Source organism: Chelonia mydas, chromosome 1 (assembly GCF_015237465.2).
Source record: "Chelonia mydas isolate rCheMyd1 chromosome 1, rCheMyd1.pri.v2, whole genome shotgun sequence".
Lineage (NCBI taxonomy): Eukaryota > Metazoa > Chordata > Testudines > Cheloniidae > Chelonia > Chelonia mydas.
The window spans coordinates 115,664,498-115,692,159 of NC_057849.1; the positions used below are offsets into that span (position 1 = coordinate 115,664,498).

The 27,662-nt window shown below is 40.5% G+C and overlaps 2 protein-coding genes across 6 annotated transcripts in view; both read left to right on the plus strand.

The window, feature by feature from the left end:
• RFX8 (regulatory factor X8) overlaps positions 1-1,761 on the plus strand; it is a 47,926-nt gene extending 46,165 nt beyond the window's left edge. For all 5 annotated transcript variants that reach the window (XM_043536846.1, XM_027831130.3, XM_043536836.1 and 2 more), the window contains one exon: positions 1,377-1,761. In XM_043536846.1, coding sequence (XP_043392781.1) covers positions 1,377-1,553 — 177 coding nt within the window. In that variant the 3' untranslated portion in view covers positions 1,554-1,761. The remainder of the gene's footprint in view (positions 1-1,376) is intronic.
• Positions 1,762-4,054: 2,293 nt separating this feature from the next.
• Positions 4,055-27,206, plus strand: CREG2 (cellular repressor of E1A stimulated genes 2). Its single transcript, XM_007068959.4, has 4 exons — positions 4,055-4,604; positions 7,709-7,878; positions 21,711-21,824; positions 24,649-27,206. Exons 1-4 carry the CDS (start codon positions 4,152-4,154, stop codon positions 24,794-24,796), a joined length of 885 nt encoding a protein of 294 aa, XP_007069021.2. The 5' UTR covers positions 4,055-4,151; the 3' UTR covers positions 24,797-27,206.
• Positions 27,207-27,662: the final 456 nt, after the last annotated feature.

The following is a 27,662-nucleotide window of genomic DNA, read 5'->3' on the forward strand; positions in this document are numbered from 1 at the left end:
CCTTGAATCAGAACCATCATTTGGTGTCTATGTCTTACTGAGTAACTGTAATATTATTATCACCCTTGTCCTTCCTCTTCCCTCCCATCTCTATCTGTTTGTGACCCTCACTTGCTGCTTCATGTTGAATGTAGACTACAATTTTTGGCACAGGGACCATGTTTTTACTTGCTATTTTGAAGGTCACAGCATAGTTCTGAATACATAAACATCATCATTAATAATAATCATCTGGAAAATGGGTAAATATCAAGGTGCTTATTACAGAGCTTGCACTGTCTTTCCCTCAGCCTGAGTAATGTTCATTCATCCATAAAACCCCAGCCTGCACACTCTGTGCTTCCTCTGTTTACCTGTTACCAAATTAAAATCCCATCCAGGTGCACACCTGCAGTAGGTTTATCTGCAGAGCCGTAGTCAGTTCTACACCTACATTACATACAGTACACTGTAAATCACAGGAAAGAGACCTAGGTATCTTATAACCTCAATGGACAACAATGGCAAATAAGCAAATCAAATGCTTTGATTTGTTAAATGGATAGAAAAAATAAGGAAATAGTTAACTGCATTATAGAAATCAATGGTGTGTCCTCATCTCAAATACTCTATTAAAAAAGATATAAATATGTTAATTAAAATGATTAGAGGCAAGGTTGACCTGGCCCCAAAGAAGTCAGTGGCAAGAATCCTATTGACTTTAACGAGACCAAGATTTCACCCTAACGACGTACGCCACAGGAGCAAAGATTGAAAGGACCGGGGTTATTCATTTTGAAAAAGAGAAGATTGAGAGGGGATATGGCAGGGTATGTACGATTATATATTATTATATTGAAGGCTAGTCTGGTGATTCTAAGAAACATATCCCATGCTATGAGGAGACTTAATTAAATGAAAAAGTAAAAAATTCGGGGGCACAATCCTGAAAGCATCTATGCATATGAATAATCTCACTGAATTCAACAACACTAATCATGTGCACAAAGTTATTCACAGGCATAATAATACCTAATTCTTATACAGTGCTTTGCATTAGGACAGCTCAGAGCACTTCACTGTCTATATTGTAGCTATCCTTACAATACACCTGTGAGTCAGGAAAATACTATTATCCCCATTTTACAGATGGGGGAACTGAGGCACAGAGAGGCTAGGTGACTTGCTCAGGGTCACATAGGAAGGCTGTGGCAGAGCAGGGACTCACTCCTAGGTCTCCCATACCCTAGGCTAGTGCTCAGATCACTGGATCATCCTTCTTCTAAACATGAGTGTTTGCAGGAGCAGGCCCTTGAAACAAAAAAGACATTTTATTCAATAGCAGGAGGATCACTCTCCACAGTGGTGATAATTACACTTCCATGTTTTATTTGCAGCTCATCCAGGTCATGTTGGAAGACAAAGCAACTAAAAGTTCAGTTAAACTAAATCTTCCAGTTGGAAAGGAAGCACTTGTTACTCTGAAAGATGGACAGAAATTTATTATTCGCACCTGTGATGCACAGCAGAGTTGCACTAGTGTTTGTTTGAGGGAAATCCAAACAGACTTATAAGAATTGTTTACAAGGGATTTATTGTACTTACCTGTATGCATAATATAGATTTAAGAAAAACGTTTTATTTTTCTGTGAAATGAAAGGGTTTTTTTCTGTAAATACTAGCTGCAGAACTGTGTTAAAGTATTTATTTATTTATTTATTTATTTATTATTTAAAGTTCTGATGTATTTAACTGTTTGGCTTATTTGAGTAAATATATAAGAAATCCTAACATGGAATGTACCTGCCTGCTTGGTTTTTGTTCTTCTCTGTTTCTCATAGCTCTGTCATCAATAATGTTAAAGACCTACCTGAAACCACAATGCCAAAGAAAGTCAACAGGAACTATGGAATGGACTATTAACCCCATCAAAATTCTCCTTTGTGTCTACAATATGGACACCAGAGTTCAGGCTGCCATTTTGTCTTGGACATATCCTATTATGCTAGGTATCTCGATTTATACAGAGCTCTGCTCTAATCTCAGATCCATGGATATGCGTTGCCATGAATCTTTGGAAAAACTCCTGCTGAACTTCCCATTTCTGCAGAAGACTGTGGAGTCAGTATCTCCCATACTTTGTTATTAAGACAGAATAGGCCCTATAATATGTAACTGATTTTCCCATATGTCCAACACAGAATTGTCTCAGTTAGCTGTCTGACCACCACATAAGCAGAATTATACAGAAAATATTGGGAAATACTGGAAATAAATGTGTGTAAAATTTGTAGTATTCTTCAGGATACTACATTTATATCACCAGCATTTGCTTTAGGAGACTGACTAGCTGTGATGAGGGCAACATTTGGGAATTAGCTCTTTCAAATCATTTTAAGAAGCATTAGTACAGGAAGTTGATCCCACCATGTAGAATGTAACTCACTATTGCAAGAAACTGGGAGGCAGGGGAAGGCTACTAGATTGGAGCGCCCCTGATATTCCCTCTTTCTGCTTTTGGAAATCGTCACTTATCTTTCATCTGCCTCCAAGTAGTTCTCAGCCCAGCCATGGGGAGGGAACTCAAAAGTGAGGAGGACAGTCGGATAGCCTGACAAAGGGTCAGGTTGGGGTTATTTGCTAGAGAAAAAGAGTCGGGGTTCATTCTGTTGTGGGGATAGATTAAAAATTTGGAGATCTTACATATGTTGGGGAAAGAAGGGGATTGAGGGTCAGAAAAGCAAGCCTTTGTGCCATTGTTTAAGAATACCTCCTATTTGCACCACTTTTGCAGATGTGCTTGTAAATATGAAGATGAAATATTGCAGATCTGTGAGTCTGTGATAAATAGCACCACATCACTTAAGTGAAAAATACTTAATAGTTCAAGTGATTTCAGTTCACTTTTATTTATAAAAGTTCATATTTGAGATTAGAAATGCCACGTATTCTCACAAGGCAGTTCATCACGTAATGGAACAGGAGACCTACTTAAGATCTGAACTGGGACATCCACTCTTCAGAACTATAAGAGACTAGGACGTATAAAATGTATCTGAGTCTCCAATGAAAGGAAAAGTCTCTGATGAAAATTACACCTCCTTGCCCAACCTTAAATTTGCCCCCTTTAATAATTTGCACAAATATAATGAAAAGTTAATAACACATTAGTAAGAGATAGTAAAATTTCATTTCCTTAGCAAAGAGTCTACTTCCAATGTGCTATAATGCTAACAGATAGTACACAATTACTTTAAAAAATAAAATTACAAATGTTGAGCTTCAATCCTTCAAAGATTTATGCCTGTACTTAATAGGACTACTCATAGTGCATAAAGTTAAGCATGTGCTTAATCTTTGCAGGATCAGGGTCTTAGTTGGTAAACATACCAATTAACAAAGGATACATAAACAAATCTAAAAAGGTAGGACAATTTCTACGCTGATCTACACCTTGTTAAATTCCACTAAATCAGTGAGATTACCTGGGATGTAAATCAATGGAAAATTTGGCCTCATGCATTCATCACATTCCATAATCCCAAAGATAATGTTTTACCTTTTGTCATAAAAATATCTTCTTATTCAGTTAATCTATACTAGCAGAAAATGTGTGTGGAGTTCTGACAAACACTACTGCACGATGGGACTAAATTAGTTTTTAAATCTGTAGTCTAGATTAAACCTATAGAATATTATTTCTTTTGCAACTATCCAACAAATCAGTTTAGAACATGGGGTGGGGGGGTATAGTGTACAGTGAAGGGGAAGGAGAGAAGATAGTAAATGGAAAAGGTATATTTGCATGACTGAAGTGGCTGCATCCTTTAGCTTGTCATTGCCAGACTTTTGACAGAGAAGAATTATTTTGTGGCAATTATAATACATTTCTTGTATGTTCAGTAGGCTCTGTTGATACATACTTTCCAGCTGAATTCTTTTCTAGCCAAATTCTTTTGTTTAGCAATATTGCCTAAGCTTTTGTTTCAGGTGGCAGGGTTGAGTTTCTATGCAGGGAGATTATACAGGCTGTTGATGCTTTCGCGAGAGTGTAAACTCAATCTAATCCATCTCTGAGCCAGCTTTCACCACAGGAGGGTGCTGCTATCATTCCAAAGGTTCAGGCTTTGCAAGGTTCAGTGTGGATCTTAGCGTGGAGTGTTTATTACAAAATGTCTGTGTGCTGCTGTCAAATACAGCTGAGGAAAAGGACTACACCAATATCCTGGCTTTCCTGGGTTCTGTGGTGCAGTGTGATGCTGTCTCCTGCTTGGGGGTATGTGATAGTCAACTGGGTTTCGTGGTCAGTTACCAATGAGGTGGAGGAAGAACTGGACAGCTCCTCAAACGAGGAGGCTCTCCCTGCGCTTCTGGAAGACACTACTAGCATCTGGAAGCAGAGCTACCCAGCCTCTGTTTACAAAGAAGATGGGGAAATGAGGTCAAGGCCAGTGGCTGGGAGATCCAAGCAAATCTCTTCTCCTTCTAGGATGTTTTCCTACAGGAGAGAGAGTGTCAAAGGGACAGACAGCATTACTCCTCAGGAACAGGCAATCAGAACTGCCCGTTTCCTGACCCATTATAACAGCTGGGGCTTCTTGGCTACCGAGTCCACCCAGGAAAAGGTACCGTAAGTCACATCCTCTGCTAGACATTGAGAATTCTCTTTGACTACTGGACTTATTTACCCACTAACAGCGGGAGAGGGCTTGCACATTGCTTGCTTGTATTTTACTGTTCTGTAGAAGGCAGTAAATAATCTGTTTTGAGAAAGCATTTAGTATATAAATTACACAAATTCTTTACTAGCATTAGCGATTTATTATAATGCAAAACTACATAACAGCATCCCAGCACTGTTATGAAGAACAATATTTACTGTCTTATAATCAACCATGTACTGATGTCAGCTACAAAATATGCAGATAATAAAAGCTGTCAGTAATATTAATCAGCCTGTAGAAATACAGTGCTGGTGCCACATATTTAAGCAATATTCACAGCTTTGCTTCTCTGCAGAAGATTTCTAGGAATAGAAATCATGCTTACAGTACAATAGAAGAGAGATGCTAAAGAACAGCACCTCCTGGCAAGATGCAGAAAAAGAAGAGAAAAACATTGGGCTAGATCCTCTGTTGAGGCCACGGAGCCCACACTACACAGCTCATGGAAGGATGCCTTTATGTTCCCCCAATCCTGAACTGGCTGTGTGTCCTGCTGGTTCCCCAGCATAATACAGAGCAGCCTAAAGACTGCTATAACTAATGCTGGCTGTCAACAACCCCAAAGGGCTGATACAGTAGCCAGAGATCCGCAGGATATAAGGGGTATGCCAGCTGCGCCCCTTTGCTTCCGCTATATTCTCTACACTAGGGGTGGCGGTGGAAACTGCAGCACTGGCGCTAAGCCTCGAAGATATGCCTGTATGGGGGTCAATGGCGTAGCCACAGGTGGGCCGCAGGCGCATATGGGCCCATGCAAATATGGCTCCCTCTACCCATGTCAGGCCAGCTCCATGGGGCCCCGGGACCAGAGCCCAACTTCTTCTGCCCTGGTCGGGCCAGCTCTGTGGGGGTCCAGGAACAGAGCTCAGCTTCCTCTGCCCATGTTGGTCTGGTTCCATGGAGCTCAGGGAGCCTCTGCCCATATTGGGGCAGTTCAATGCAAAGTTCAAGTAAATGTATACTGGCATTTTTTTAAATAGTGCATCCTATTGGGCAAATAGACAATTTTTGAAAAGACTTTAGCCAGTCAAAAGCAAAGCCGTGTCTGTAAGGGAATGTGTGGGTGGAATATTGCCGGTCCGTAACCCACCCAGATTCCTAGCTACACCACTGATGGGGGTTATCTGACCTTGACCATCTGTACCCACTTCAGGACCATTTTGTCAGCGGTGTGAAGCTGAGCAGCTGGCCTACAGGGCAGAATTTGGGCCATTATTTTTCCAGCTGTAAAATACTTCTAAAAAAAGATGGTTTTGAACTATACATAGCTTTCAATAATACTGACACACAGGAAAAGTGAGTTTAACATTAATTCTCTTGTTAAAATGTCCACAAATTAGGGATTAATTATTTTAGTTACATTAAAAAAAAAAGAAAGTAAAAGTTAGCAGCCAGTAAAACTTCTGGGAAGATTTATTAAAGAAGCAGCAGCCTGGCAGTTTGTGAAATGGAAAGCGTCAGAAGCTAGAAAAAATATTAATAAAATATTCCCAGTTGTACATTTGAAGTCTCTAATTCCATCTCAGGATTCCAAATATGCTATTAAATCATATGATCTTAGCTGCTATGGTTTATACTCTCATCAGAACCCTTTGATGGAATTACAGTCTTAATAAAATATGTGCAGTTTGCTGTCCATAGTTATAATACATAAGTAATAGCGAAAAATGGATTCATAATAAAACATGTAATTCATGGGTCTGTCGTCTTTGCTGTGAATTTTGAGTTATGTGGCCTAGACTCAGAGTTCCTTTTTGAATGTGAACTGTAAAGTTAACCATGTATGAAAGACTCAAATTTAAGTGACTGAAATTTCTAATGTTATTGACAGCTTCTATTTTTTATTTTATAATTCTTAATAAGATTGGTTGGTTTCCTAGATATGTGTTTGCATAAAAAATACCCCTTATCATCTGCAGTATAGATTGTATATAAACATTAAAAGTGTATAAGCATCAAAAAATGGAAAGCACGTGATCCAGGTTAGTATCACCCATGGTTTTCTCCATAACTATTCATGTTTAACTTAGTTTTGTTACAAAAACCCATTGGTTATACTGAATTAGCTCAATATATTGATTATTATTTTTAATATCTAACATCTAATTGGCCATTTGGAATTACATACCTGAAGATATATTAAAAAAACGAAAAAACAAAACCCAATACAAGGTCTCGATGCGCTACTGTGATTTCTGAGGGGATGAGAGACATGATACAATTATCACGTTATAGAGAAAATTATCCTTTGTCATTCCTAGGCAATAGAGCTACAACCACAGGGTCTCCTTTCCAAAAGTGGGGGCAGATTTTTGCACATGGAACATCCACTGTGCAAGTGCAAGTCAGGGGAAAGGAGAGCCAACTTTTGAAAAACTGGCACAGTAGGGTCTGCTGCTGTGCCCATGCATGTCAATGGAAGTTTTGCTACTGACTGTGGATTAGATGGCCTATAGGCCCCATCCATGCTGAGTTGTCTGTAACTGTGTTTAAATTCAGTTTAATTTTAATCATAGTTCTAGTTAAAATGGTTTCTACTATAGTTTAGCCAGCCAATGTGGCCACATTTCAAAGCAAGGCTAAAACCTCAGTGCAGAGGGGGCCAAAATCAGAATGAATCAAAATCTGAAATGGAATACGAATCCTTTTAGATTCCTGAAAAAAGATATCAGCGCCATCTGGGGCAGATGCTTTCATGATTGTTTTTTTAATGCAGACATGTTTTTGTACTTGCTAGTTTCTTTTAAAAGGTTGGCAATTTAAAGAAAAGGAGTTCTGCATATCACCATGTGGGGTGGGGGAGGGAAGAGAGATTTGTTACCATACCACTATGATAAGTAAATCTAATTTAGAAAACAATGAGGTCTAGTGGTGAGAATGGAAACTGGGAGCCAGAACAACAGGTTCTATTCCCGTTTCTGCTACTGACCTTGGGTAAGTCCCCATCTTTGTGTACAATGTATAAATGCAAAGTTTTAAAGCATTGATTGTCTGGATTTTCTCAGATCCAAGGTGTACCATTTGGGAATTGTTTACTAATCAGTGATGGGCCCATCAATAACAGCACTGGAATACCTTTCTTTTATGTGACTTCAAAGGACAACACTGTGACAGATCTGATGAAGAACTCTGTGGCTTCTCTGACATTGCCAGAGGCAGAAGGAGATTTCTGCAGGTACCAGCAGTCTGTCTTTCTGATAGCAGTCAATGAAAACAAATAGATTTCTGATAGCATTTACATTTGTGTTGTGAGTACAATATTATTTGAAATACTTTTGGCTAAACTGAAGCAATACAGGCAGAGGCATGGTCTAAGCATAGGAACAGGAGCCAAGAAATCCTGGATTCCAGACATTGCCTTGACAAACACCCATTCTGGCTTTGGACAATATTTTAGGCCACAAATTTAAAAAAGTGACCTCCAGTTTTGGGTACCTCTGTTTTTGTGTTCTAATGTTAGATACTTAGGTCTGATCCAAAGCCCAATGAAGTCAGTGGATCCTGATTCTTACATCTGACATGAAGGGGGAACAATGGTGGTTTTAGGCCACCCTTTCAGCGTCCCACTTCTGGGGCTGGATGGAAGTTATTTTGGCCCCCAGCAAAAGCTAGCGTCTCCACAGGTTTGTTTTATATTATAGGAGAAATGCCTCAGCACAATCTCTTAAAGGAAAGCTGAAATATGAGGTGTATTCTAATATCTACATCTAACTACAGAGAGTAAGAGACATAGAACCAGTGTGCAACACCACTGATTTCAGTGGCATTACAGCTACTTTCAGAGGGTATGAATTGGTCTAGCATTATTAAAAATGTTTCATTGTTGTAAATACAACATCTTCATAGTCAAAGAGGAAAATTCTATCTTGATGGTCCGATGGAGGTTAAGATAGAGAAAATGTAGCTCACCCTTTGAAAGCATAAGGAAGTCAGGAGAATTGTAAAGTCACTGTAAGGATAGTTCTAGCCTTTCTTTAAAACATTTGATTAATTTTTTTAAAATTAATCATTTTAAAATGGTACGTATCGGAATCAAACCTTTTCCAAAGGAATAACAAATTGTATAATTTTCACTCTCCCAACCTTCTCATGCATTTAAATGATAAGCTGAACATCTTCACCAAGAGTTTCAAAACTTGATGACTAAAGTTAGCCTTCTTTGTCATAACACTTAAATAAGTGGCCTCATTTTCAGATGGCAACGAGAGCTGCTGGTGATCAGCAGTTCAGAAAATCAGGCCACCAATTTAGGTGCCTAATATGGACATAGGACCCTAACTTGGAGTGACCATTTTTGAAAATCTTGGTTTTATGTTTAGCTGACCTCATCAGACTTAACCACCTGCTTGGGACTTATCAGTCCATAGGCAGCAGTCAGAAAGACTAGTGACAGCTTATAGCAATATTGAAAAACCTTTGAAACTTCACGTTTATTATATACTTATTTAATAACTATTAGTTATTTGAGGTACTAAAGCTCACCTCTGCCATTTTCCTTTTAATGCTGATTCTCCAGAAGCTCCTCTCACTTATGACCAAGGCCAGAGCCATCCTTTGAGTAGGGCGAATCGGGGCAACCACTCCGGGCCCCGCGCTTTGGGGGCCCCTGTGGGCCGGTGCAATTGGCCGGCGGGATCAGTCCTGGAAGACGAATCCGTCACTTCCGACTCAGGCCCCGCACTGCCCTAGGAACAGCCCTTACCAAGGCGCTGTATATTTTTCAGCCAGCAGAATTGAAATTCTGCAGCTGGTGTCTGTAGCACTTTGGTGCTAAATTCTGTGGGAAACTTAAAGTTTGGTGTCAGCTGCAAGTAAATTAAAATGTAGATGTTGCTATTGCATTCAATTTGAACATAAATATTCGAATCATGATGACATTCCTTGCATTATTTATATGGATATTACGTTCAGTTTATTTTACATTATTTCTGAAGTTACCCATTTGCACAGATTTAGTATTAACAACGCAAAACTGCACTGGCAAATTGTGAGATGAAATGGAAAGTTTGGAAGCTGATGAGTCACCACTGGGGTTTTTGGTCCTAGGAATGCGTGAAAAGATTTCTACGGGCTTTTGCACCTAGGAAGCGGTTGGGAATTTGGGCAGTGGGAGATGATAACTCTTTCCTTTCCCTTCCCTCTGTGAGCAGGGTCAAAGGTGATTTTAACTTTTGGGCTAGAAAAGCAACCCTTGATAGGCGCCAACTGTCACCTCCACCTCCATATCTGCAACTGCATCCCCTGAGTGATAAGTACATAGATGTTTGTGTAACCTGACTGGCAGTGAAAAAGTTATCAATTGCTGGTATTTAAATGGTTTTTGTTAGGTTTCAAAGTCATTCCCCAATTGAGATGACCAAGACTGTACACGTCTATGGAAGCTGTTGCTTAGGGCTTTCTTCAAGTGCATGAAGATATCGTTGCATTAGTTTACATTCAGTTCACATTTCTAAAGTTTTCTCCACATCCTTAAGAGCTAGACATTAAAATAAGTAATAGTTTGGATACTGCTGCACAGACCTGCCTCTGGGGGTAGCTTCAGGGGCCAATTCCACAACCAAGAATCACAGGATACCTGGGGCCTTCCTTGCTGTCTGTGCAATGTGCTTTTCTGTGTCCTCCAATACTAACTCTAGTATTGACAGTGCTGTTGGTGACACTCGCCTACCATAGGCCCTCCTGAACTGGCATTCCAAGCACTTCTGCTGTGTGTATGTAGGAGATATAAGGACAGTGCTGGGTAAACAGCAGAACAGTATCAGTGCAGGTTTCAGAGTAACAGCCGTGTTAGTCTGTATTCGTAAAAAGAAAAGGAGTACTTGTGGCACCTTAGAGACTAACCAGTTTATTTGAGCATGAGCTTTCGTGAGTGCAGCAGAAGGGTATCAATGACCTCAAAGCACCCAGCACTATCCCCAAAGTTAGTATCATCAGAAGGTTAGGGCCTACATTTCTCAGTGCAAGGTTTTAAATGGGTGGATTGTTTTATATGCAGGGAGTTTTCTTCCCTGCTACCCATTCTTCATCTCAGAGGCAAGATCTACTAGCCCAACATAGCCTACGATGTCTGTCAGCTCAGTGTTTCTCTCCACTGCTAGCGAAATAGTGAGACGAATAGCTATTTCTTGCATAAGAAAGTTCCATTGTATGAGGTTTTAATATACGGTATTTTGCACAGAAATTGTCTCTATCAAGGGTATCATTCACTTTATAACTGAAGAACAATTATACAAAATAGCTAAACAATAGTGGATTCCACGAGAAAGGTTGTATGCAAGCAATGAATTTGGTCCTGTATCTTGTCTGCATGCAGAATTCTATTAGAGTATATACATACCCCAAGTTATAAAAGCTAAAGAAAACTTGAAAGCAATCAAAATTCTTAAGGACAGTTAAGTATCAGTGGGTAGCTGTGTTAGTCTGTAGCCACAAAAACAACAAGGAGTCCGGTGACTCCTTGTTGTTTTTTAGGAACAGTTGGCACCCTGCTAAGGAATACTTCTGAGTTATTCTACACAAAATAAATCTCTGGTTTAGAAACAATACACAACTGGCATTTTAATAGACTTTTTATAACTAACAAGTATCAGGTGATGTGTATTCACATGTCAGACTGGTATCCAATTTATTGATTTCACAGTCTTACATCTATTCAGCTGGAAAGAGAATTTGAAAAACCCAAACTTAAACTAATAACAGAAACAAAACTTCTGGTCATGCAAGAATGAGGGAAATGGCACCATCCTAGTAGGGGCTAATAGCAGTACATTATGATATTGTGATTATAATCTAGATTCCTCATCACTGATCAAAAGATTTCCACTTCCCAGAAGGATACAGGGGGCATTGCTTTTAGAGCACTCCCTGATGGCCTGTCCATGGAATAGTATTAACGAGTATCTTCAGAGGATACTAGTTGAAGGGTAGGTGTTATTCTGAAGGGGGGCTGTAAGTGGGAAAAAGAGGGAAGAAAAATTAAGTGGCAAAAAGCCATTCCTGGAATAAATTGGTATATAATAGTTCACTCTCCAGAAAAGGAGAAAGGGCCCAATCCTGTTCCCACAGCATACAGTGAGAGCAGGATTGGGCCTTAGATTAAGAGGCAAAAAACAAACCCAAAATACCATTGTTTTAAATTAAGACTGACACACGAGCTGCTTAGAGCATTTCTCTTACTTAGCAAAGTACCAGGCCTCACTATTGCCCTGATTCTGCAAACACCTAAGCATGTGACTAGTCCCACAGAAGTCAAGTTAAGCACATGCAAAGGTGTGTCCAGGAGCAGGGCCAAATACTGACCTCCTAAAGTAGTAGTAGTTACAGAACTTCCTATCATAGACTGACTTCCACACTGGAAAAAAAAACGAAAAGAACATTCTGACAAAAAGCAGTTTTCTAGGTTAGTCATGTTTTTTGTTTTCCTTTTACGATTAGGTCAGATGCTGGTGTTTTGAACAAGCCGCCTGTTTGATCCACATAATCCTGTATTTGTTAGGTCACAGTCTGTTAACATGAAAAGGAATGGAATGCCACAAATTCAGCATTACACCTTCAGGCAAACCCTGATTTCAATCTAAATATCTGACAGTTAGTAAATACAGTAAGAAAAACTATAAAAGCTAAGTGAAAGGCAAATGTGTTTGCTAGAGATGGGCCTGCACAGAAACCCTGAATCCAAACACCCCTGAACTTTGCAGAAGTTTAGATTCAGATCCCAATTTTCTGACACAGGAACATCTTTGTCTCTCTAGTATTTATGTTGTCCCTCTTTAGTCACATTCAGGATAAACACTTCAGTAACTGTTACTCCAAAATCCAGATTTAAAGATCCATCCAGCAAACACATAACTACTAAATTAGAAAGTTAAATATGAAACCTATTATCATCACCATGCAGCACACACAATATAGCTCTAAATTATTGTTTTCTTTTTTTCTTTACACTTAAATAACCAACTGTAGAAAATTCCAGCCTCGTACACCAAGGTCTGTTTCTTTCTCTGTGTTTACTGAAACTACCTAATGTTGTGATCCTCTTTTCAGGGGGCTGACTGTTACCATAAAATTGGCTATGGCTGTGCCACACAACATTCACTGCTTAATCATGTAATTCATAAGACCATAAGAATGACCACACTGAGTCAAACTAATGATCCGTCTAGCTTAGTATCCTATCTTCTGGCAGTGGCTGGTGCCAGACACTTCAGAGGGAATGAACAGAACCCGGCAATTATTGCGTGATCCATCCCCTGTCAGCTTCTGGCAGTCGGAGGTTTAGGGACATCCAGAGCATGGGATTGTGTTCTTGACCACCTTTCTTAATAGCCATTGATGGACCTATCCTCCATTAACTTATCTAATTCTTTTTGAACCCAGTTATAGTTTTGGCCTTCACAACATCCCCTGGCAATGAGTTCCACAGGTTGACTGTGCAGTGTGTGAAGAAGTACTTCCTTATGTTTGTTTTAAATCTGGTGCCTATTAATTTCATTGGATGACCCCTAGTTCTGTGCTATGTGAAGGGGAAAATAATACTTCCCTATTCACTTCCTCTGCACCATTCATGGTCTTACAGACCCCTATCATATTCCCCTTTAGTCATCTCTTTTCTAAAATAAACACTTCCAGTCTTTCTAATCTTTCCTTATATGGAAGCTGTTCTACACCCTAATAATTTTTGTTGCCCTTCTCTGTACTTTTTCTAATTCTAGTATATCTTTTTTGAGACGGGGAAATCAGAACTGCACACAGTATTCAAGGTGTAGGAGTTCCGTAGATTTATATAGTGACATGATATTTTCTGTCTTGTTATCGATCCCTTTCCTAATAGTTCCTAACATTCTGTTAGCTTTTTTGACTGCCACTGCACATTGAGTGGATGTTTTCAGAGAAATATCCACAATGACTCCAAGATTTCTTTCTTGAGTGGGAACGGCTAATTTAGGCCCCATCATTTTGTATGTATAGTTGGGATTGTTTTCCAATGTGCATTACTTTGCATTTATCAACATTGAATTTCATCTGCCATTTTCTTGACCAGTCACCCTGTTTTGTGAGATCTCTGTGTAACTCTTCGCAGTCAGCTGTGGACTTAACTATCTTGAGTAATTTTGTATCGTCTGAAAACTTTGTTCACTGTTAACCTCACTGTTAACCTTGTTTTCCAGATAATTTATGAATATGGTGAACAGCACTGGTCACAATACAGATCCTTAGAGACTCCACTATTTACCACTTTCCACTGTGAAAACTGACCATTTATTCCTATTTATTTAATTTATCTATCTATCTATCTATCTATCTTTTAACCAGTAACTGATCAATGAAAGGACGTTTTATCTTATCCCATGACTGCTTCCTTTGTTTAAGAGTCTTTGGTGAGGGACCTTGTCAAAGCTTTTCTGAAAATTCAAGTACACTATCACCCCTGTCCACATGTTTGTTAACACCCTCAAAGAATTACTGGTGAGGTATAATTTCCCTTTACAAAAGCCATGTTGACTCTTCTTCAACATGGTGTGTTCATCTATGTGTCTGATAATTCTGTTCTTTACTATAGTTTCAGCCAATTTGCCTGGTACTGAAGTTAGGCTTCCCGAACTATAATTGCCAGGATCGCCTCTGGAGTTTTTTAAAAAATTGGCATTACATAAGCTATCCTCCCGTCATCTGGTACAGAGGCTGATTTAAGTGATGGGTTACATACCACAATTAGTAGTTCAGCCACAGAAATTTGCTATTTATATGAACAAAGACAGCCAAGCATACCAAGAGCACTTAACCTGAAAGAAAAACAGTCTAGGAAGGAAGTTCTTCTAGGAACTGTGGGGTGATCTAAACCAAACTAGAATGGGCATGTGACCAAACACAGAAATCAATTCTATACAAAAAAGCCATTTTTTCATTCTTTTCTTTAACCTCAGGTCTTTCTTTTGATTTAAAATGGAAGACTCTACATCCACAAATAAAGATGCCTTTTTAACTCTCTTTGAAGGCTTTGAAGATAGAACGAGAAAGAACATTCTTTTTTGTCCAAATCAGGGGGAAGGCAGGGCAATAGTACCCTGCAGTATCAAGCTGACAGCCAGCAGCGGCTTTTCAGATTATGAATTTTGCTTTCAATAGAGATTTTGTCCGATGTTCAAACCACACAGATTAGTAATGCTAATACATACTTTCTATTTCAGATCCTTCAGTGTTGAATTATGATGGCATATATCAGGAACATAACTTGTGCTTTTCTAAATATAAAATCAAAGTGCTGTGTGTTTTAATACACAACCATGATAATTATCTGATGGCATAACGTTTCCTTCTGTAGACTTTAGAAAATAAAATCCTATGGTGTAGAATATATTTCCAATGTAGTAATTAACCCTGTGATCCTCACCTCAATGTTGGGCTGTTGGAGCCAAGTGGAAGTGACTAATGATGCTAAAAGGAATCTCAAACAGTCCCTAGATTTGCATTTGTGGGAGCAAGAGACAGAACATTATCAGTGGAGGCAGGGTCCTCAACTTTGGAATTTACCCCTAAAAAAAGCTCTGTTTTGTTGGATGTTAATGTAGCCCTACCACTCTGAGTTATAGTTTTGTCAGATCTGGACCTGGCTAATTTTTGGATGGGAATTCTCCAATGAAAACTCAGGAAATGACTGCAGGGACTAGTGTTGGGTGTACTCTTGTGCAAGTAAATATTTTAATAAGTAGGTGCCACTCTTTACTCTGAGTCATTTTTGAACCATGACCCAACATAGGTGGAAATAGAATGGAGTGAAATGGGTGGAAAATGAAAATATTTGTTGGTGTACACCTCAGAGCATTGTGTAATTCCTCAAGGTATTTCATCAGTGTATGGTTTTTGCCATAAAATGATCAAAAGTGACAGCTTCTTTTAGTGCTTAAAGCAGACAGTATGGTTCCTTTCTGTAGGACTGGAATGAAGTGAATGCTTTTGTATGCAGCTCTCTCCAGGACTGATCACACATGCTTAACATAAACAACTGGCTGACCAGAATCAAGTGTTCAATGCATAGTTTGCGCCCCCAGGAGCAGAAAAAGTGGATAAATCAATTCTTTCCTCTCCTCAGATCTGATGAATAATTGAGATAACCTCTCTAAAACAATGTGCACATGAGCACTAATGTAGCTCTAATAAAATGCATAAGCTTTGTCTGATTCCCATTAAGTCTGGTTTTGTTTAATCTCTTTAGCAAGGTGTGTATCTTTTTATGTAAATGGTATCCATCTTGATTCCTTTGTCTCCTTTCCCAAATATGATCTAATAATGCTTCGGGATTCAACCCAAACCATTAAGGGATTGTGTCACTGCCTGCCCTGCAACTCTGGATGCCTTCAATGCTGTGCTCCTGTGGCTCACAGGCCTGACACCAAGAGCCCACATTCAAGCCTCTAGGTCGCAGCTTGGCTTCAACTGCCCAGTTATTTTGGAGTATGACTGAAAAACCCCCTCAGTCCCAAACTTCCCCAAAATTGCCTGACAATGTGACAATCTGCTGAAGTTCCCAGACTTGTGAGATACTGTGTAACCCCTCTCAGCCTCAGCAAGTGAGAATTTTGCTGTTAAGATTGACAACTCCCTGACACACTATTTTGTCTGCCTGCCCAGCAAACTCTTCAGGACTCTAACCATCCCAGCCTTGCCTCCCAGGTAACAAACTCCGAGCCCTTACTCCTGAGTTCCCCAGAAACGTCTCCCTGCAGCGTCCAGCCTTCTTACTGAATACTCACAGAAGTTACTAAGCTTGTTGCTCCTTTAAAGAGAAAATACACTGCAATTAATTAATTTAACGGGGGGTTGACAAACACTCTTATTTCAATCACAGCACTGAATTGGTTTATAGCAAAAGAAAAACAAGTTTATCAAAGAAAAAGTCATAGGTTTATGATATATCAAGTACAAGGAATAAAAACAGAAATGGTTACAAACCAACAAAAGTAAAAATACACCTCTAAGACTAAAACTTAATTTCAGCAAGTTACAATCTTTGCCTAAGCAGGTTTCTCACCCATATTCAGTTCTGAGAGACTTCAACCCCTTGGTTGAATGATCCAATGTTCAGTGATTTGAAGAGCTCTGACCCTTTTAATCTCCCCCCACCCCCCAGTGATAGATAACTATGAGGTTCTCTCCCTTTCTTTTTATAGTCCAGTAAACGTTTGAATTGTATTCTTTGAAAAGTAAGCTTGGAGAAAGCTTCTCTCCCTTGCTGGAGTGTAGATGCCAGGCTGTCTTCCCAAAGTTCACTGAACTTGCTTCAAGAGGCAGGGAGGCTTCCTGGGGGTACAGTCTCCATCCTCCTGTTTATTCATATGTAAGTAGGGCTTCCACTGTTTTGATTTGACACTACTTCATTTACATTGGAGATAGGTAGATAGCTGCCTTCCCTCCTCTCTGGGAGAAAATCTGTTTCTCACTGTGTCTGGTCACAGACTGTAAAGCAGGGGTTCTTAACTTTTTTCTTTCTGAGGCTCCCCCAACATGTTATAAAAACTCCAAGGCCCAGCTGTGCCACAACAACTGTTTTAATGCATATGAAAGCCAGGGTAAGCATTAGGGGGTAGTGTGCAGGGCAACTGCCTGGAGCCCCATGCTACAGCGGGCCCCACAAAGCTAAGTTACGCAGGGTTTGGCTTCAACCCTTGGTGGTGGGGCTCAGGGTCCCAGGGTTCAGCCCTGGGCAACAGGGCTTCAGCTTTCTGCCCTGGGCCCCAGTGAGTCTAATGCCAGCCATGCTTGATGGCCCCCCTGAAACCTGCTTGTGCCCCCCCACCCCTCAGGGGGCTCCGGATCCCTGGTTGAGAACTGCTGCTGTAAAGCATGTCAATGTGTATCCATAATTCCTCATATTGTATTAATGCCTACATTTCACAGTTATATTAATCACCAGTGTGTCACAGGCTTTCATTAAAGACCTTACTCGATATGCTTTTATACAGTAATATTGTATACAATCAGTTGATGCAATTGCTCATCAGTTGAGGTTCAGACTGCCACTGTTTACAGTTAAGAGGCTATCTCCCCCACTCGCTAGTTTGATGGCTTTGTTTACCTTTTATGTAAATGTACCTTCTTTGTCTCTGCCTGATGACCAGGCTGGTCAGACAAGCAAATACACATTCCTTTCTCTAGGGCAATCTGGGCTTATGCATTGCTTGCCAAGCACATTTTAAGACCATAATTCTGGTGCATATTTATAACTCTTCGTACAGATCTCATAAATACCTCATGTTAGAATTTTAAGGATCAGTGAGTTATTAGTTTTCAGTTAGATATTATATGTCACCTTTTGAGTATATATCATGAAAACGGTGTGTTAGGTGTAGTGAGTATGTCAGGCCTGATGAGTTACTGAAATAAAGCAGCGAATCACCAATGGCCCTCTCTGTCACAAAAATAGACCTACTTTCATCTTCCCACTCAGTTTTGTGTCACACAAAGCTAAGATGTACCTGAGGAGTGAGGACTGAATGTGAATGTTTTTATATAGAAGGCAAGAAATCATTACTAAATGTATATCTATGTATAAGGGGGAAGGATAGCTCAGTGGTTTGAACATTGGCCTGCTAAACCCAGGGTTGTGAGTTCAATACTTGAGGGGGCCATTTAGGATCTGGGGCAAAAATTGGGGTTTGGTCCTGCTTTGAGCAGGGGGTTGGACTAGATGACCTCCTGAGATCCCTTCCAACTCTGTTATTCTATGATATCCACTGACATGCACAAGGAGTTTATTAATGAAGAGAGGCCGCTGGTTCACTTCCTATATCCCTCTATTTCTGGGCAGCAAGTCCCAAATTTACATCAGCTGTGCCAATAAGACACTGAAAACAGACGGAACTGTACTACTACAACTTTAGTGCTTGTACATGGGTTTAGAAAGAAAAAAAGCACATTGTGAGGGGAATACTATACCAAAGAAAATGCAAAAGTGGAGTTCTTTCAGAACATTAAGCCTTTTGTTAGATAAAATACCAATGTCAATGTAAGACTAGGATACAAAGTTAACTGTTATGGAACGGAAAAGTATGATAAAAGCCAGTGATAAAAGCCATGCCAACAATATAACAACATAGTGTACCAAGTTCAGATGTGTCACTGTCCTTGTTCAGCTTTTCTAGTATTTTGTCCGATTTAATCTTCACACAAAATTTGCTTGCTGATTTGCCAGCAAAACAAACAGCAAAACCCTAAACTGAATATTTAAATATACAAACTACAGTTTGAACAAACTGTTCCAAAGACTAATAGTCTTTTAATCACATGTGCAAATAAGCGAAACACCCCAACCAGTGAGACAAAAACATAGTGAAATCTGCAAACAAAAGAAAAGGCCAAGGAGAAAGAACATGCTCAAACATTCTAGATATTGAGGTACGTATCTCTTGGTGTAGGCCAGTACTGAAAATTAACAGATATAATTATTTGATCTTTTTGTGTACACATTTCTCTTTTATTCTAAAAGAGTTAGGAGGAGGGATCTAACATGCTCTCTGATAGCTCCTGATTATAACGCACATAGTCAAATCAAATCTCCCACCGCCATACGTCCCATGAAACTTAACCTTCCAACCAGAAAGAATGTCATTTTATATTTCCTTTTTCCTGTAAGTAACTTGCAACAAATAACTAAGATATACCAAACAAATGCACTTGCAAACTAATTTGCTTTTATCCACTGTTCAATTGTTTTACTCCATTTTCAAATACCTGATGGGCATGTAATGAAGAAATAGTCAGTTGCATGCAGGTGGAAACAGGCTTATTAATTGAACTGAATTTCTACAGGTACATATTTTGCTTGTTAAAAATTCCTTTCACTTATTTTAAAAACTAATCTAATTAAATAGATAAAAAAGATGATGCTAATGCAATCTTAAAGTTAAACACAAAAAGTCAGAGGCTAGACTAATCTCAGTTATGCAGTGTAAATTGGGAGTAACTCCACTGACTTCAATGGACTTACGCTGGTATAACTGAAATCAGAATCTAGTCAGGGAAATGCAGATTTTCAGGTGCTCAGAGTAACACTAATTCCTTAGTCTGTACTAAAATATGTTGCTGGAAAATTTCTAGATCATCATTTTTTGAAATAAACCAATGATAAATAAAAAATTTGAGCTGGATCCTAGCCCCGACTCCGGTCTCTCCCTCTTTCCCCCACTGAATGTAGAAGGTGGGAGGAGTCATGACCAAAGTACACATTGATCTCAGTCAGCATAACAGCTCCTTGGGAGCCCTGAGGCTGCTCTAAGCTGCTGGGGATGGTAGAAAACCATCCTGTGGGTAAGAGAACCACATATTGCACCTTTGCCGCTCATGCTGTCAGCTGTGCCCAGTGCTTATTGGGCACAGCTGAGTATCAGCCCATTCTATTTTCTGTATAAAAGCAGACACTTTATCCAGTAGGCGACAGAGTTTTTATTACCATTTGTGGGGAATTTGCAGGTGTTAAATTAGCTGCAGAAACACTCCCATATGTGTCCATGCAACAGAAACATACTGAGAATTATAAGGAAAAAAGTAATAGGCAAATTGTATCTACAGTGAGGGGCCGGGCTAACGAGTTCAAGTCAAGATCTATGAGTAAAACTGCATGCAGATCAGGCTTAATTTACTGCAGTTTCCTTCTTTATGTTAAAACACTTGAGAACAACAATTGCAATGCTTGTTTCTTAATGTGAGTCTCTGGACCTAATTAAGCCATCGTGTAGCATCTAACACTGTGAGGTGCTGAGCAGTTTCAACTGCTGTTGAAACTAATGGAAGTTGAGGACACTCAGCTTCTCACGCAATTAGGCCCTCACAATGGTTTCATTGTGATTTTGCTAGCAGTGGAGTTACTCCTCATTTATATCAATGTAACAGAGAGCCAAGATGGTCAGGGATGCAGCCCCATGCTCTGGGTGTCCCTAAACTTCAAACTGCTAGAATCTGCGACTGGATGACAGGGAACGGACCACTTGAAATTGCCTTGTTCTGTTCATTCCATCTGAAGCATCTGGCACTGGCCACTGTCAGAGACAAGATACTGGGCTAGGTGGATCATTGGTCTGATCCAGTATGGCTGTTCTTATAGTCATAGAATCAGTCCCAGAGCTACACTTGTGATTTATTTTAAATGCCATTACAGTGCAGGCAGAGCTGGAGAACAGTCAAGAGCCCCCTAATTTGAATGAACTAGAAACGTAACAGAGAATCAGAGTTCTCCTTTTAAAAATAGTGAGACTCTAGCTCTTTTCCTTGTCCTTCTTTAGCCTTGAAAACATAAAGTGATGTAGACCAATCACTAGTGTAGAAATGAGCAAGCAGGTGGGTCTACAGCAGAAGGCTACAAGGAAGAGGACTAAAGTTACATACACATTCATTTTTGTAATCGTTTAGGTTTTGGGTGTATGCTAACCATTTCACTAACCCTCCTCAAAATCCTGTGTATAGTGGTGTGATAAGGGTGGACAAGAATCAGTGATGTTTTTGAGGTGCTTGGGTGGGGCACCTTAAAATTGTTTTGCAGATCTACACAAAAATTCTAAGTCTGGTTCTGTGCATGGATGGCCAATCCTAATTTTTGTTGCTACAGAATGACATTCATAAAAGTTCAACAGAAAATCAGCTTATAACATAAAAGATTAGAACAATTACAATTTGAATAGATAGAAGACATCATCTACTTATTAATTATTTTAAAAAGCATGGTTAGAAAATAGATGAATCTCTGTTTTGCTTCAAATTTTGGGCCTGATCCTGTAATTCTTGTTCATGTGAGTACTCCTCACCCACCTGAACAGTCCCATGGAATATCATTACTCATGTGAGTAAAGGTTTGGAGAAGCAAGCCCTGGGCTTAGAATATTACAGCTGCTCAATATGTGAGCACAAGCTCATATTCCCCGAGAGCATGCTATATATTTAGCCAATATGAATAGCTTCTTAAAGACCTCTGCTGTAAAAAACAATCTATTATACATGATTACTTTTCTCTGTGTGCAGAAAAAATATAATTGATCCTGAGGATCCAAGGTGTGCCAGACTGACTCTCACAGGACAGATGGTCATGGTACCACCAGAGGAAATGGAATTTGCCAAACAAGCTATGTTTTCTAGGTCTGTATGTGATCTTTATGTAATATAGTAATACCTACAATTTTGAGATGAATAAATTGTGAGTGAGGTGGGCAGTTGGGATTGAGGATCCCAGGAGTAACAGGCCTGCTCTTTACTTACTAGGCTGTAGAGCATGTAAGGTGAAATTTTATCCAGTGCTGCTTGGTAAATTATCCAGGCCTTTAGGACTATCTTAGTACTCTTGGGACAGTCAGATACGCCATCCAGATAAGTAGAGATCAATATGTATTTTGATAGAACCTGCTGTATATAATTCTAGGATTTACAAAAGTATTAAGGGTCATTCCCTTACCTCCAGCATGTGTAGTCATATCTGAGGTTTCTGTGACTAGCACTTTTGGTTCTTTCTCCCTTCCACAAAACAAGATTGTGTCAGTTAGGCACAGTCCATAGAAAGGGGCAGGTGATGAACTCTACTGCCTCACAGGGAGATCCAGGAGGCAGCCTGAATGTCTCAGGGTGCTTCCAGGTGTCGCCACACTTGCTACTTACACACCTTTGTGTAAGTAGCATCTTCCATGCAGCTAGCCAGGTGTGACGGTTAGTGGTTAGGGGGACAGAATTATGGCTCATCTCTTCCCCCACCCCCTTTGAGGTGCCATGCACTCTCACAGGACTAGGAAAGCAGTAATCCTGATGTTCCCCCAAAGCAAAGGACTGCAATTTTTCCAGGCCTTTAAGTGAGTCAAGCAAGGGGATGAAGGCACCTTGGCTCAGATCCGCTTAGGTGCCTGAACCCCAGATTTAGGTGCCCAAGTCCCAGTTTTAGGCTCCACTGTGATCCACAAAACCCCCGCTCAGCTTCCGCCTAACACTGTAGGCACCTAAATTCACTGGTGGCATAAAGTTTCTACTGTAAAAGTTATTTAGGTGCCTAATTTTCTGCCTCTGAGCATGCACACTGCTGCCTTACTCTAGGCATCTGTACACCTACATTTCATCTACGCCCCAGTGCAATCCACCAACCAAGGGAAAATAGGCAGTGAACATCAATCTTGCCTGCAGGGCCCAATCTGGTAGGCATACTCATCGGTCACCTACTGGATCAGTCCCCTTCAAAATCTTGAAGGGAGGTGATGGTGCCACCACCACCTTGCAACTTTTAGCCCAGTGGTTAGGGCATTCTCCTGAGAGGTGGGAGATCTCTGTTCAAATCTTTTCCTCTCCATCAGACAGAGGAGTGAACTGAACCCAAGCCTTCCATATCCCAGGTGAGTGTTTTAACCAATGAGCTAGAACAGGGGTGGGCAAACTACGGGCAGCGGACCATTTTAAACCGTGAGCTCCTGCTAGGGAGCAGGGTCTGGGACTTGCCCTACTCCAGCGCTCCAGCTGGGGTACTGGGTCGGGGGCCGCACCACGCAGCTCAGCCCCGCTCCAGCCAGGGTGCTGAGTCAGGGGCCGCTGCAGCAATCCGGCCGGGGCACTGGGTCGGGAGCCACATCACATGGCTCGGCCCCACTCTGGCGCTCCAGCTGGGGCACTGGGTTGGGGGCTGCTCCACACTGCTCCCGGAAGCCATGGCATGGCCCGACTCTGGCTCCTAAGTGTTCCAATGGGAGCTGCAGGGGCGGTGCCTGTGGATGGGGTAGCATGCAGAGCCGCCTGGCCACGCCTCTGTGTAGGAGCCAGAGAATGGCCATGCCACTGCTTCCAGGAGCCGCTTGAGGTAAGCATTGCTCAGAGCCTGCACCCCGAGCCTCTCCCCACGCACCAACCCCCTACCCCAACCCTGATCCCTCTCCCACTCTCCAAACCCCTTGATCCCAGCCCAGAGCACCCTCCTGCACCCTAAGCCTCTCATTCCCAACCCCACCCCAGAGCCCTCACTCCCAGCCAGAACCCACACCCCTACCCCAGCCCTGATCCCCATCCCACCCTCCGAACACCTCAGTCCCAGCCCAGAGCCCCCTCATACACCCCAAACTCCTCATCCCCAGCCCCACCCCCGAGCCCACACCCCCAACCAGAGCCCTCACCCCCTCCCGCTCCCCAACTCCAATTTTGTGAGCATTCATGGCCCGCCATATAATTTATATTCCCTGATGTGGCCCTCAGGCCAACAAGTTTGTCCACCCCTGAGCTAGAAGTTATAAGGTAGGCAGCACTACACTTTCCATCTTCTCCCATTGTATGTGGAATCAGGTGCCTGCCTAACTCATTCTCACACGAAGTGGTTTAGCTGCCTGACTCTAGGAAAGGGTTCCAAGCTGTGGCCTAGAAGCAGAAATAGGCAGGTGATGAACTGTGAGCGGGGCAGCACTTGGGACACATCCCTTTCATCAGCATCTCCCATTGGCTAATTTAGGCAACTCCCTGCCTAGACTGCTGCTTTTGTGGATTGCATTCTTAGGCATCTTTTTCTCCCCATTTGTTGTATAATTAGCCTAGGCACCTAACCCAAGCTTTGTGGATCCCATTGTTGTTCCAATGATTCTCTAGGCGCATAAAAGTGAGTCAATGCAATGCTCCACATTGCAACACCCAAGTCCCTTTGTGGATGCAGGCCCTTGTGCCCTCTGCCAGCACTTTCCACCTGTTTAAGGGCTGGGCAAAATCTGCCTTTTAATGATGGGCCTCTCAGGTAACCTTGCTGCACTTTTATTTGCTGCCTCATGTAGGTTTGGAGCAAGGTTCATTGCAAGTGAAAGTGAGCATAGGTCAATGATGCTGCCTGGTACAGCCCAGGTTTTATTCAGGTAAACTCTTCTAGTTGCCGAAGGTTAGCAACTACTGCATTGAAGAAAGAAATCCACTAGATATGCATTTTGGCAAACCTTTTTGGAATTCTTTGTCTTTTCAGGCACCCAGTTATGAGGAAGTGGCCTCGTAACTACGAATGGTTCTTTATGAAAATGAACATTGAGCACATCTGGCTTCAGAACTGGTATGGAGGAGTTTCCACCATTGCAGTGGAAGAGTATTTCAAAGCAGTTCCAAGTAAAGAGTGATTGGGTTTGAAATATAAATCTTCACAGTTTTCATATTTGCTTTCCAAAAACTTTTTCCAACACCATGTTGTTGGACGGGTATTTTACAGTGACTTTTTTTCGAAAGCATTCAAAATGGCCCCATCTTTTTTATGTGGATCAAATGCTAATAAACTAATATGGATCTTTATATTAAAAATGATATGTGGATGGTAAATCCTACACTGGAATACATAATCTTGGCATTTCAGATAGGATTGATACCTTCCTGAATGCTACTTAAAAATTTTTTGGATCTGCCTGTTTTGATTTTTAGTGCCATCCACTCACTCATGTGACACTTACAATATATGCTAAATGTGGCATTCTGATTGACAGAAAATCTAATTACCCACACAAAAAATAAATGACTGCTGAATACTGTGGAAATATTATTGCTACTTGCTATCTTGTTTTGTTGGTGTTCTAAACAAATATCCCTAGCTGCATATATAAAAAGATGTTTTAAGTTTGTGTTTAATACTTTTAATGTAGAGATCCTCATTTTGGAATTTATGTTTTAGTCAGTCACACCCTTTTCCAAATTATCCAGTTAAATATTTTGTTTGGAAATTGAGGAGAAGGAGTGGTGGACCTTGCTGGCTATTGCATTGGCAAAGTACAAGCAGCTCAAACAAAATAAATTCAGTACACAGTATCTTTTACCAGCACAAGGATGATTAAACATGTTAAAGGGTCAAACAAGAAATCAGACCCACCACAGGATAATCCCAATACATTTATCAACATTCTTTTTTAAAAATGTAGTCTCTACTAAACCTGTCTTAGATTATGAGACAGGAGAAATATTAAGTTACTTGCTGGCCTAAGGTCACATCCTGTCTCTCCCCTCAGTTTCATTAATTCATTCCTGAGACAGCCTTTCATAGCCAGTCCCTGATTCCCCCCAGTGGTGGAGCCAGCCTTTTAATCCTGTTCCCTAGGTAGATTTAAAAGGGAGTCTCCCTGACATTGTCTTTGTACCGGGAAGCCTGGAATAATTAGTAGCATTTTCAGTTCAAAGACCAAGCAAAAAATTTCCATTCTCCCTATGAGGAAAGTCAAAACTTCACTGCAAAGCACATGTTGGACTGGCAATTTTTTCCTGCAGGGCCAAGTGGGGCTGCTTTATCGGTTCTTAGCCTCTGCTTACTTTACAATATACCACTAATGTTGTTCTACCCCACCTGACCTAGAATATCTTACTAAGTCCACACTTCTTCTCTCTCCTGTCAATTAATACTCCAGTCTTTGAAGGACTAAGGAGTTTTACCAACAAATTTTAGGTTCTTGTCAAGATGGCAAAGGAGGCTTCTTAAACAGATATGTCATCTTAACCAAAAGTCTTGCTTCCACACCACAGAAGCCCTGAAAGGCTATAAAAGCCCATCACAAACCTGCCCAAGTAGCCTTGAAGTGACTTCTCTGAATAAAGGGGTTTGGGAATGGTGGGGTGGAGGTTGTTTGTGTAATTGGGCCTTAAATAATTAGCTACAAACTATCTAAAAAAAATTTAAATTCCCAAATTCTTCAACTTATATCAATCATCATGTGATATGAGTTAAGTGAATAGAGTTTATTAAACTTTTAACCCAAAGATTATTGTAAAGATTCTATAATAGATTCAAATTTCCCTCAGGCTATTGGTTATAACCCATGGGGTCTGATCTTGCGCCTATGGAAATCAATAGTAAAACTCCCTTTTATTTCATTCTGATCTTAAGGATTTGATCGTCAGTACAGTATCTATAAAGCGTTGCAACTTACCGACATCCAATTTATTTTCATGTATTCTGTACTTCAGTAAGAATCACATTTTAGTTTAATTATTTTACAGCTTAATATCAATCAAATATTCTCATTTCAGAAAAGCCTTGCTGTGCAATCTTTCTTTAGTTAAATCTTCACTTGTGGCTCTGGAATAGTCCAGAGATGCATTTATTTATGACTGTATGTTAGCTGGAAAAAAGAAAATGAAGTTATGAATTTTGACTTCTGATGAACAATGTTACTATCCTTTACTAATTTGTACCAAGGTAATGCATGTACAGTATTAAGCACAGCTAGTTTTAACTGTTGTTCTTATTTAACCAAAGAATGCTTCATTTCTAGAGTAATTTTCATCATTTACTTGTATGTACTGTTTATGGATGTGTATTGCACTTTGCAATGTATTTTGACTTGTAAAGATAATGAATGTTGTTAACAAATTGCCCATCAAGTATTAAATGCAAATAAATAGCAAAAGGAAAGTTGCAGTTTGAATATTTTGATGTCTGTAATATGATTTTAACAGGAATGAACAAGAGGAAGTTTGGCTGACAGCCTTTAAAATTTCTATCTTATCTAACTACTGTTTTTCTCAGTCTTGCACAATCTTCTTGGTGGAAAGAAGGACATCTTTGTTCCTTTAAAGGGACTCTGGGAATTGACAGTCAGCTCTTCAGATGTTTAGGGAGGAAGGAGAGGGATACACTGGGAAAACATGGGAAAACATGCCCTTTTCTTTTTTCCCCCCTCTATCCCTCTCTGTATTTGGTTTAATCTCAATGTAACACAGCATCCTATCGCCATACATCATTCTTAATACAGCTCACCACTCATTCCTATACATGCAGGTGTCAGGCAAGAGACAAGGCATTGGTTTCAATCTTGTGTGAATTAATAGTACTATGGAACTTCATTTCAGTGCTGTTTCTTCCCCCTCCCCCCCCAATTCTCATCTCCATCTTGTTCTTACTGACTACTCTCTGGCAATCTCTCCCAAGCCAAGGCCCACCATTCTTCTTCTCTTCCTCCCCCACATTATTACCTACTTTCACCAACCTCTAAGCTAGCCAGCCTTCCC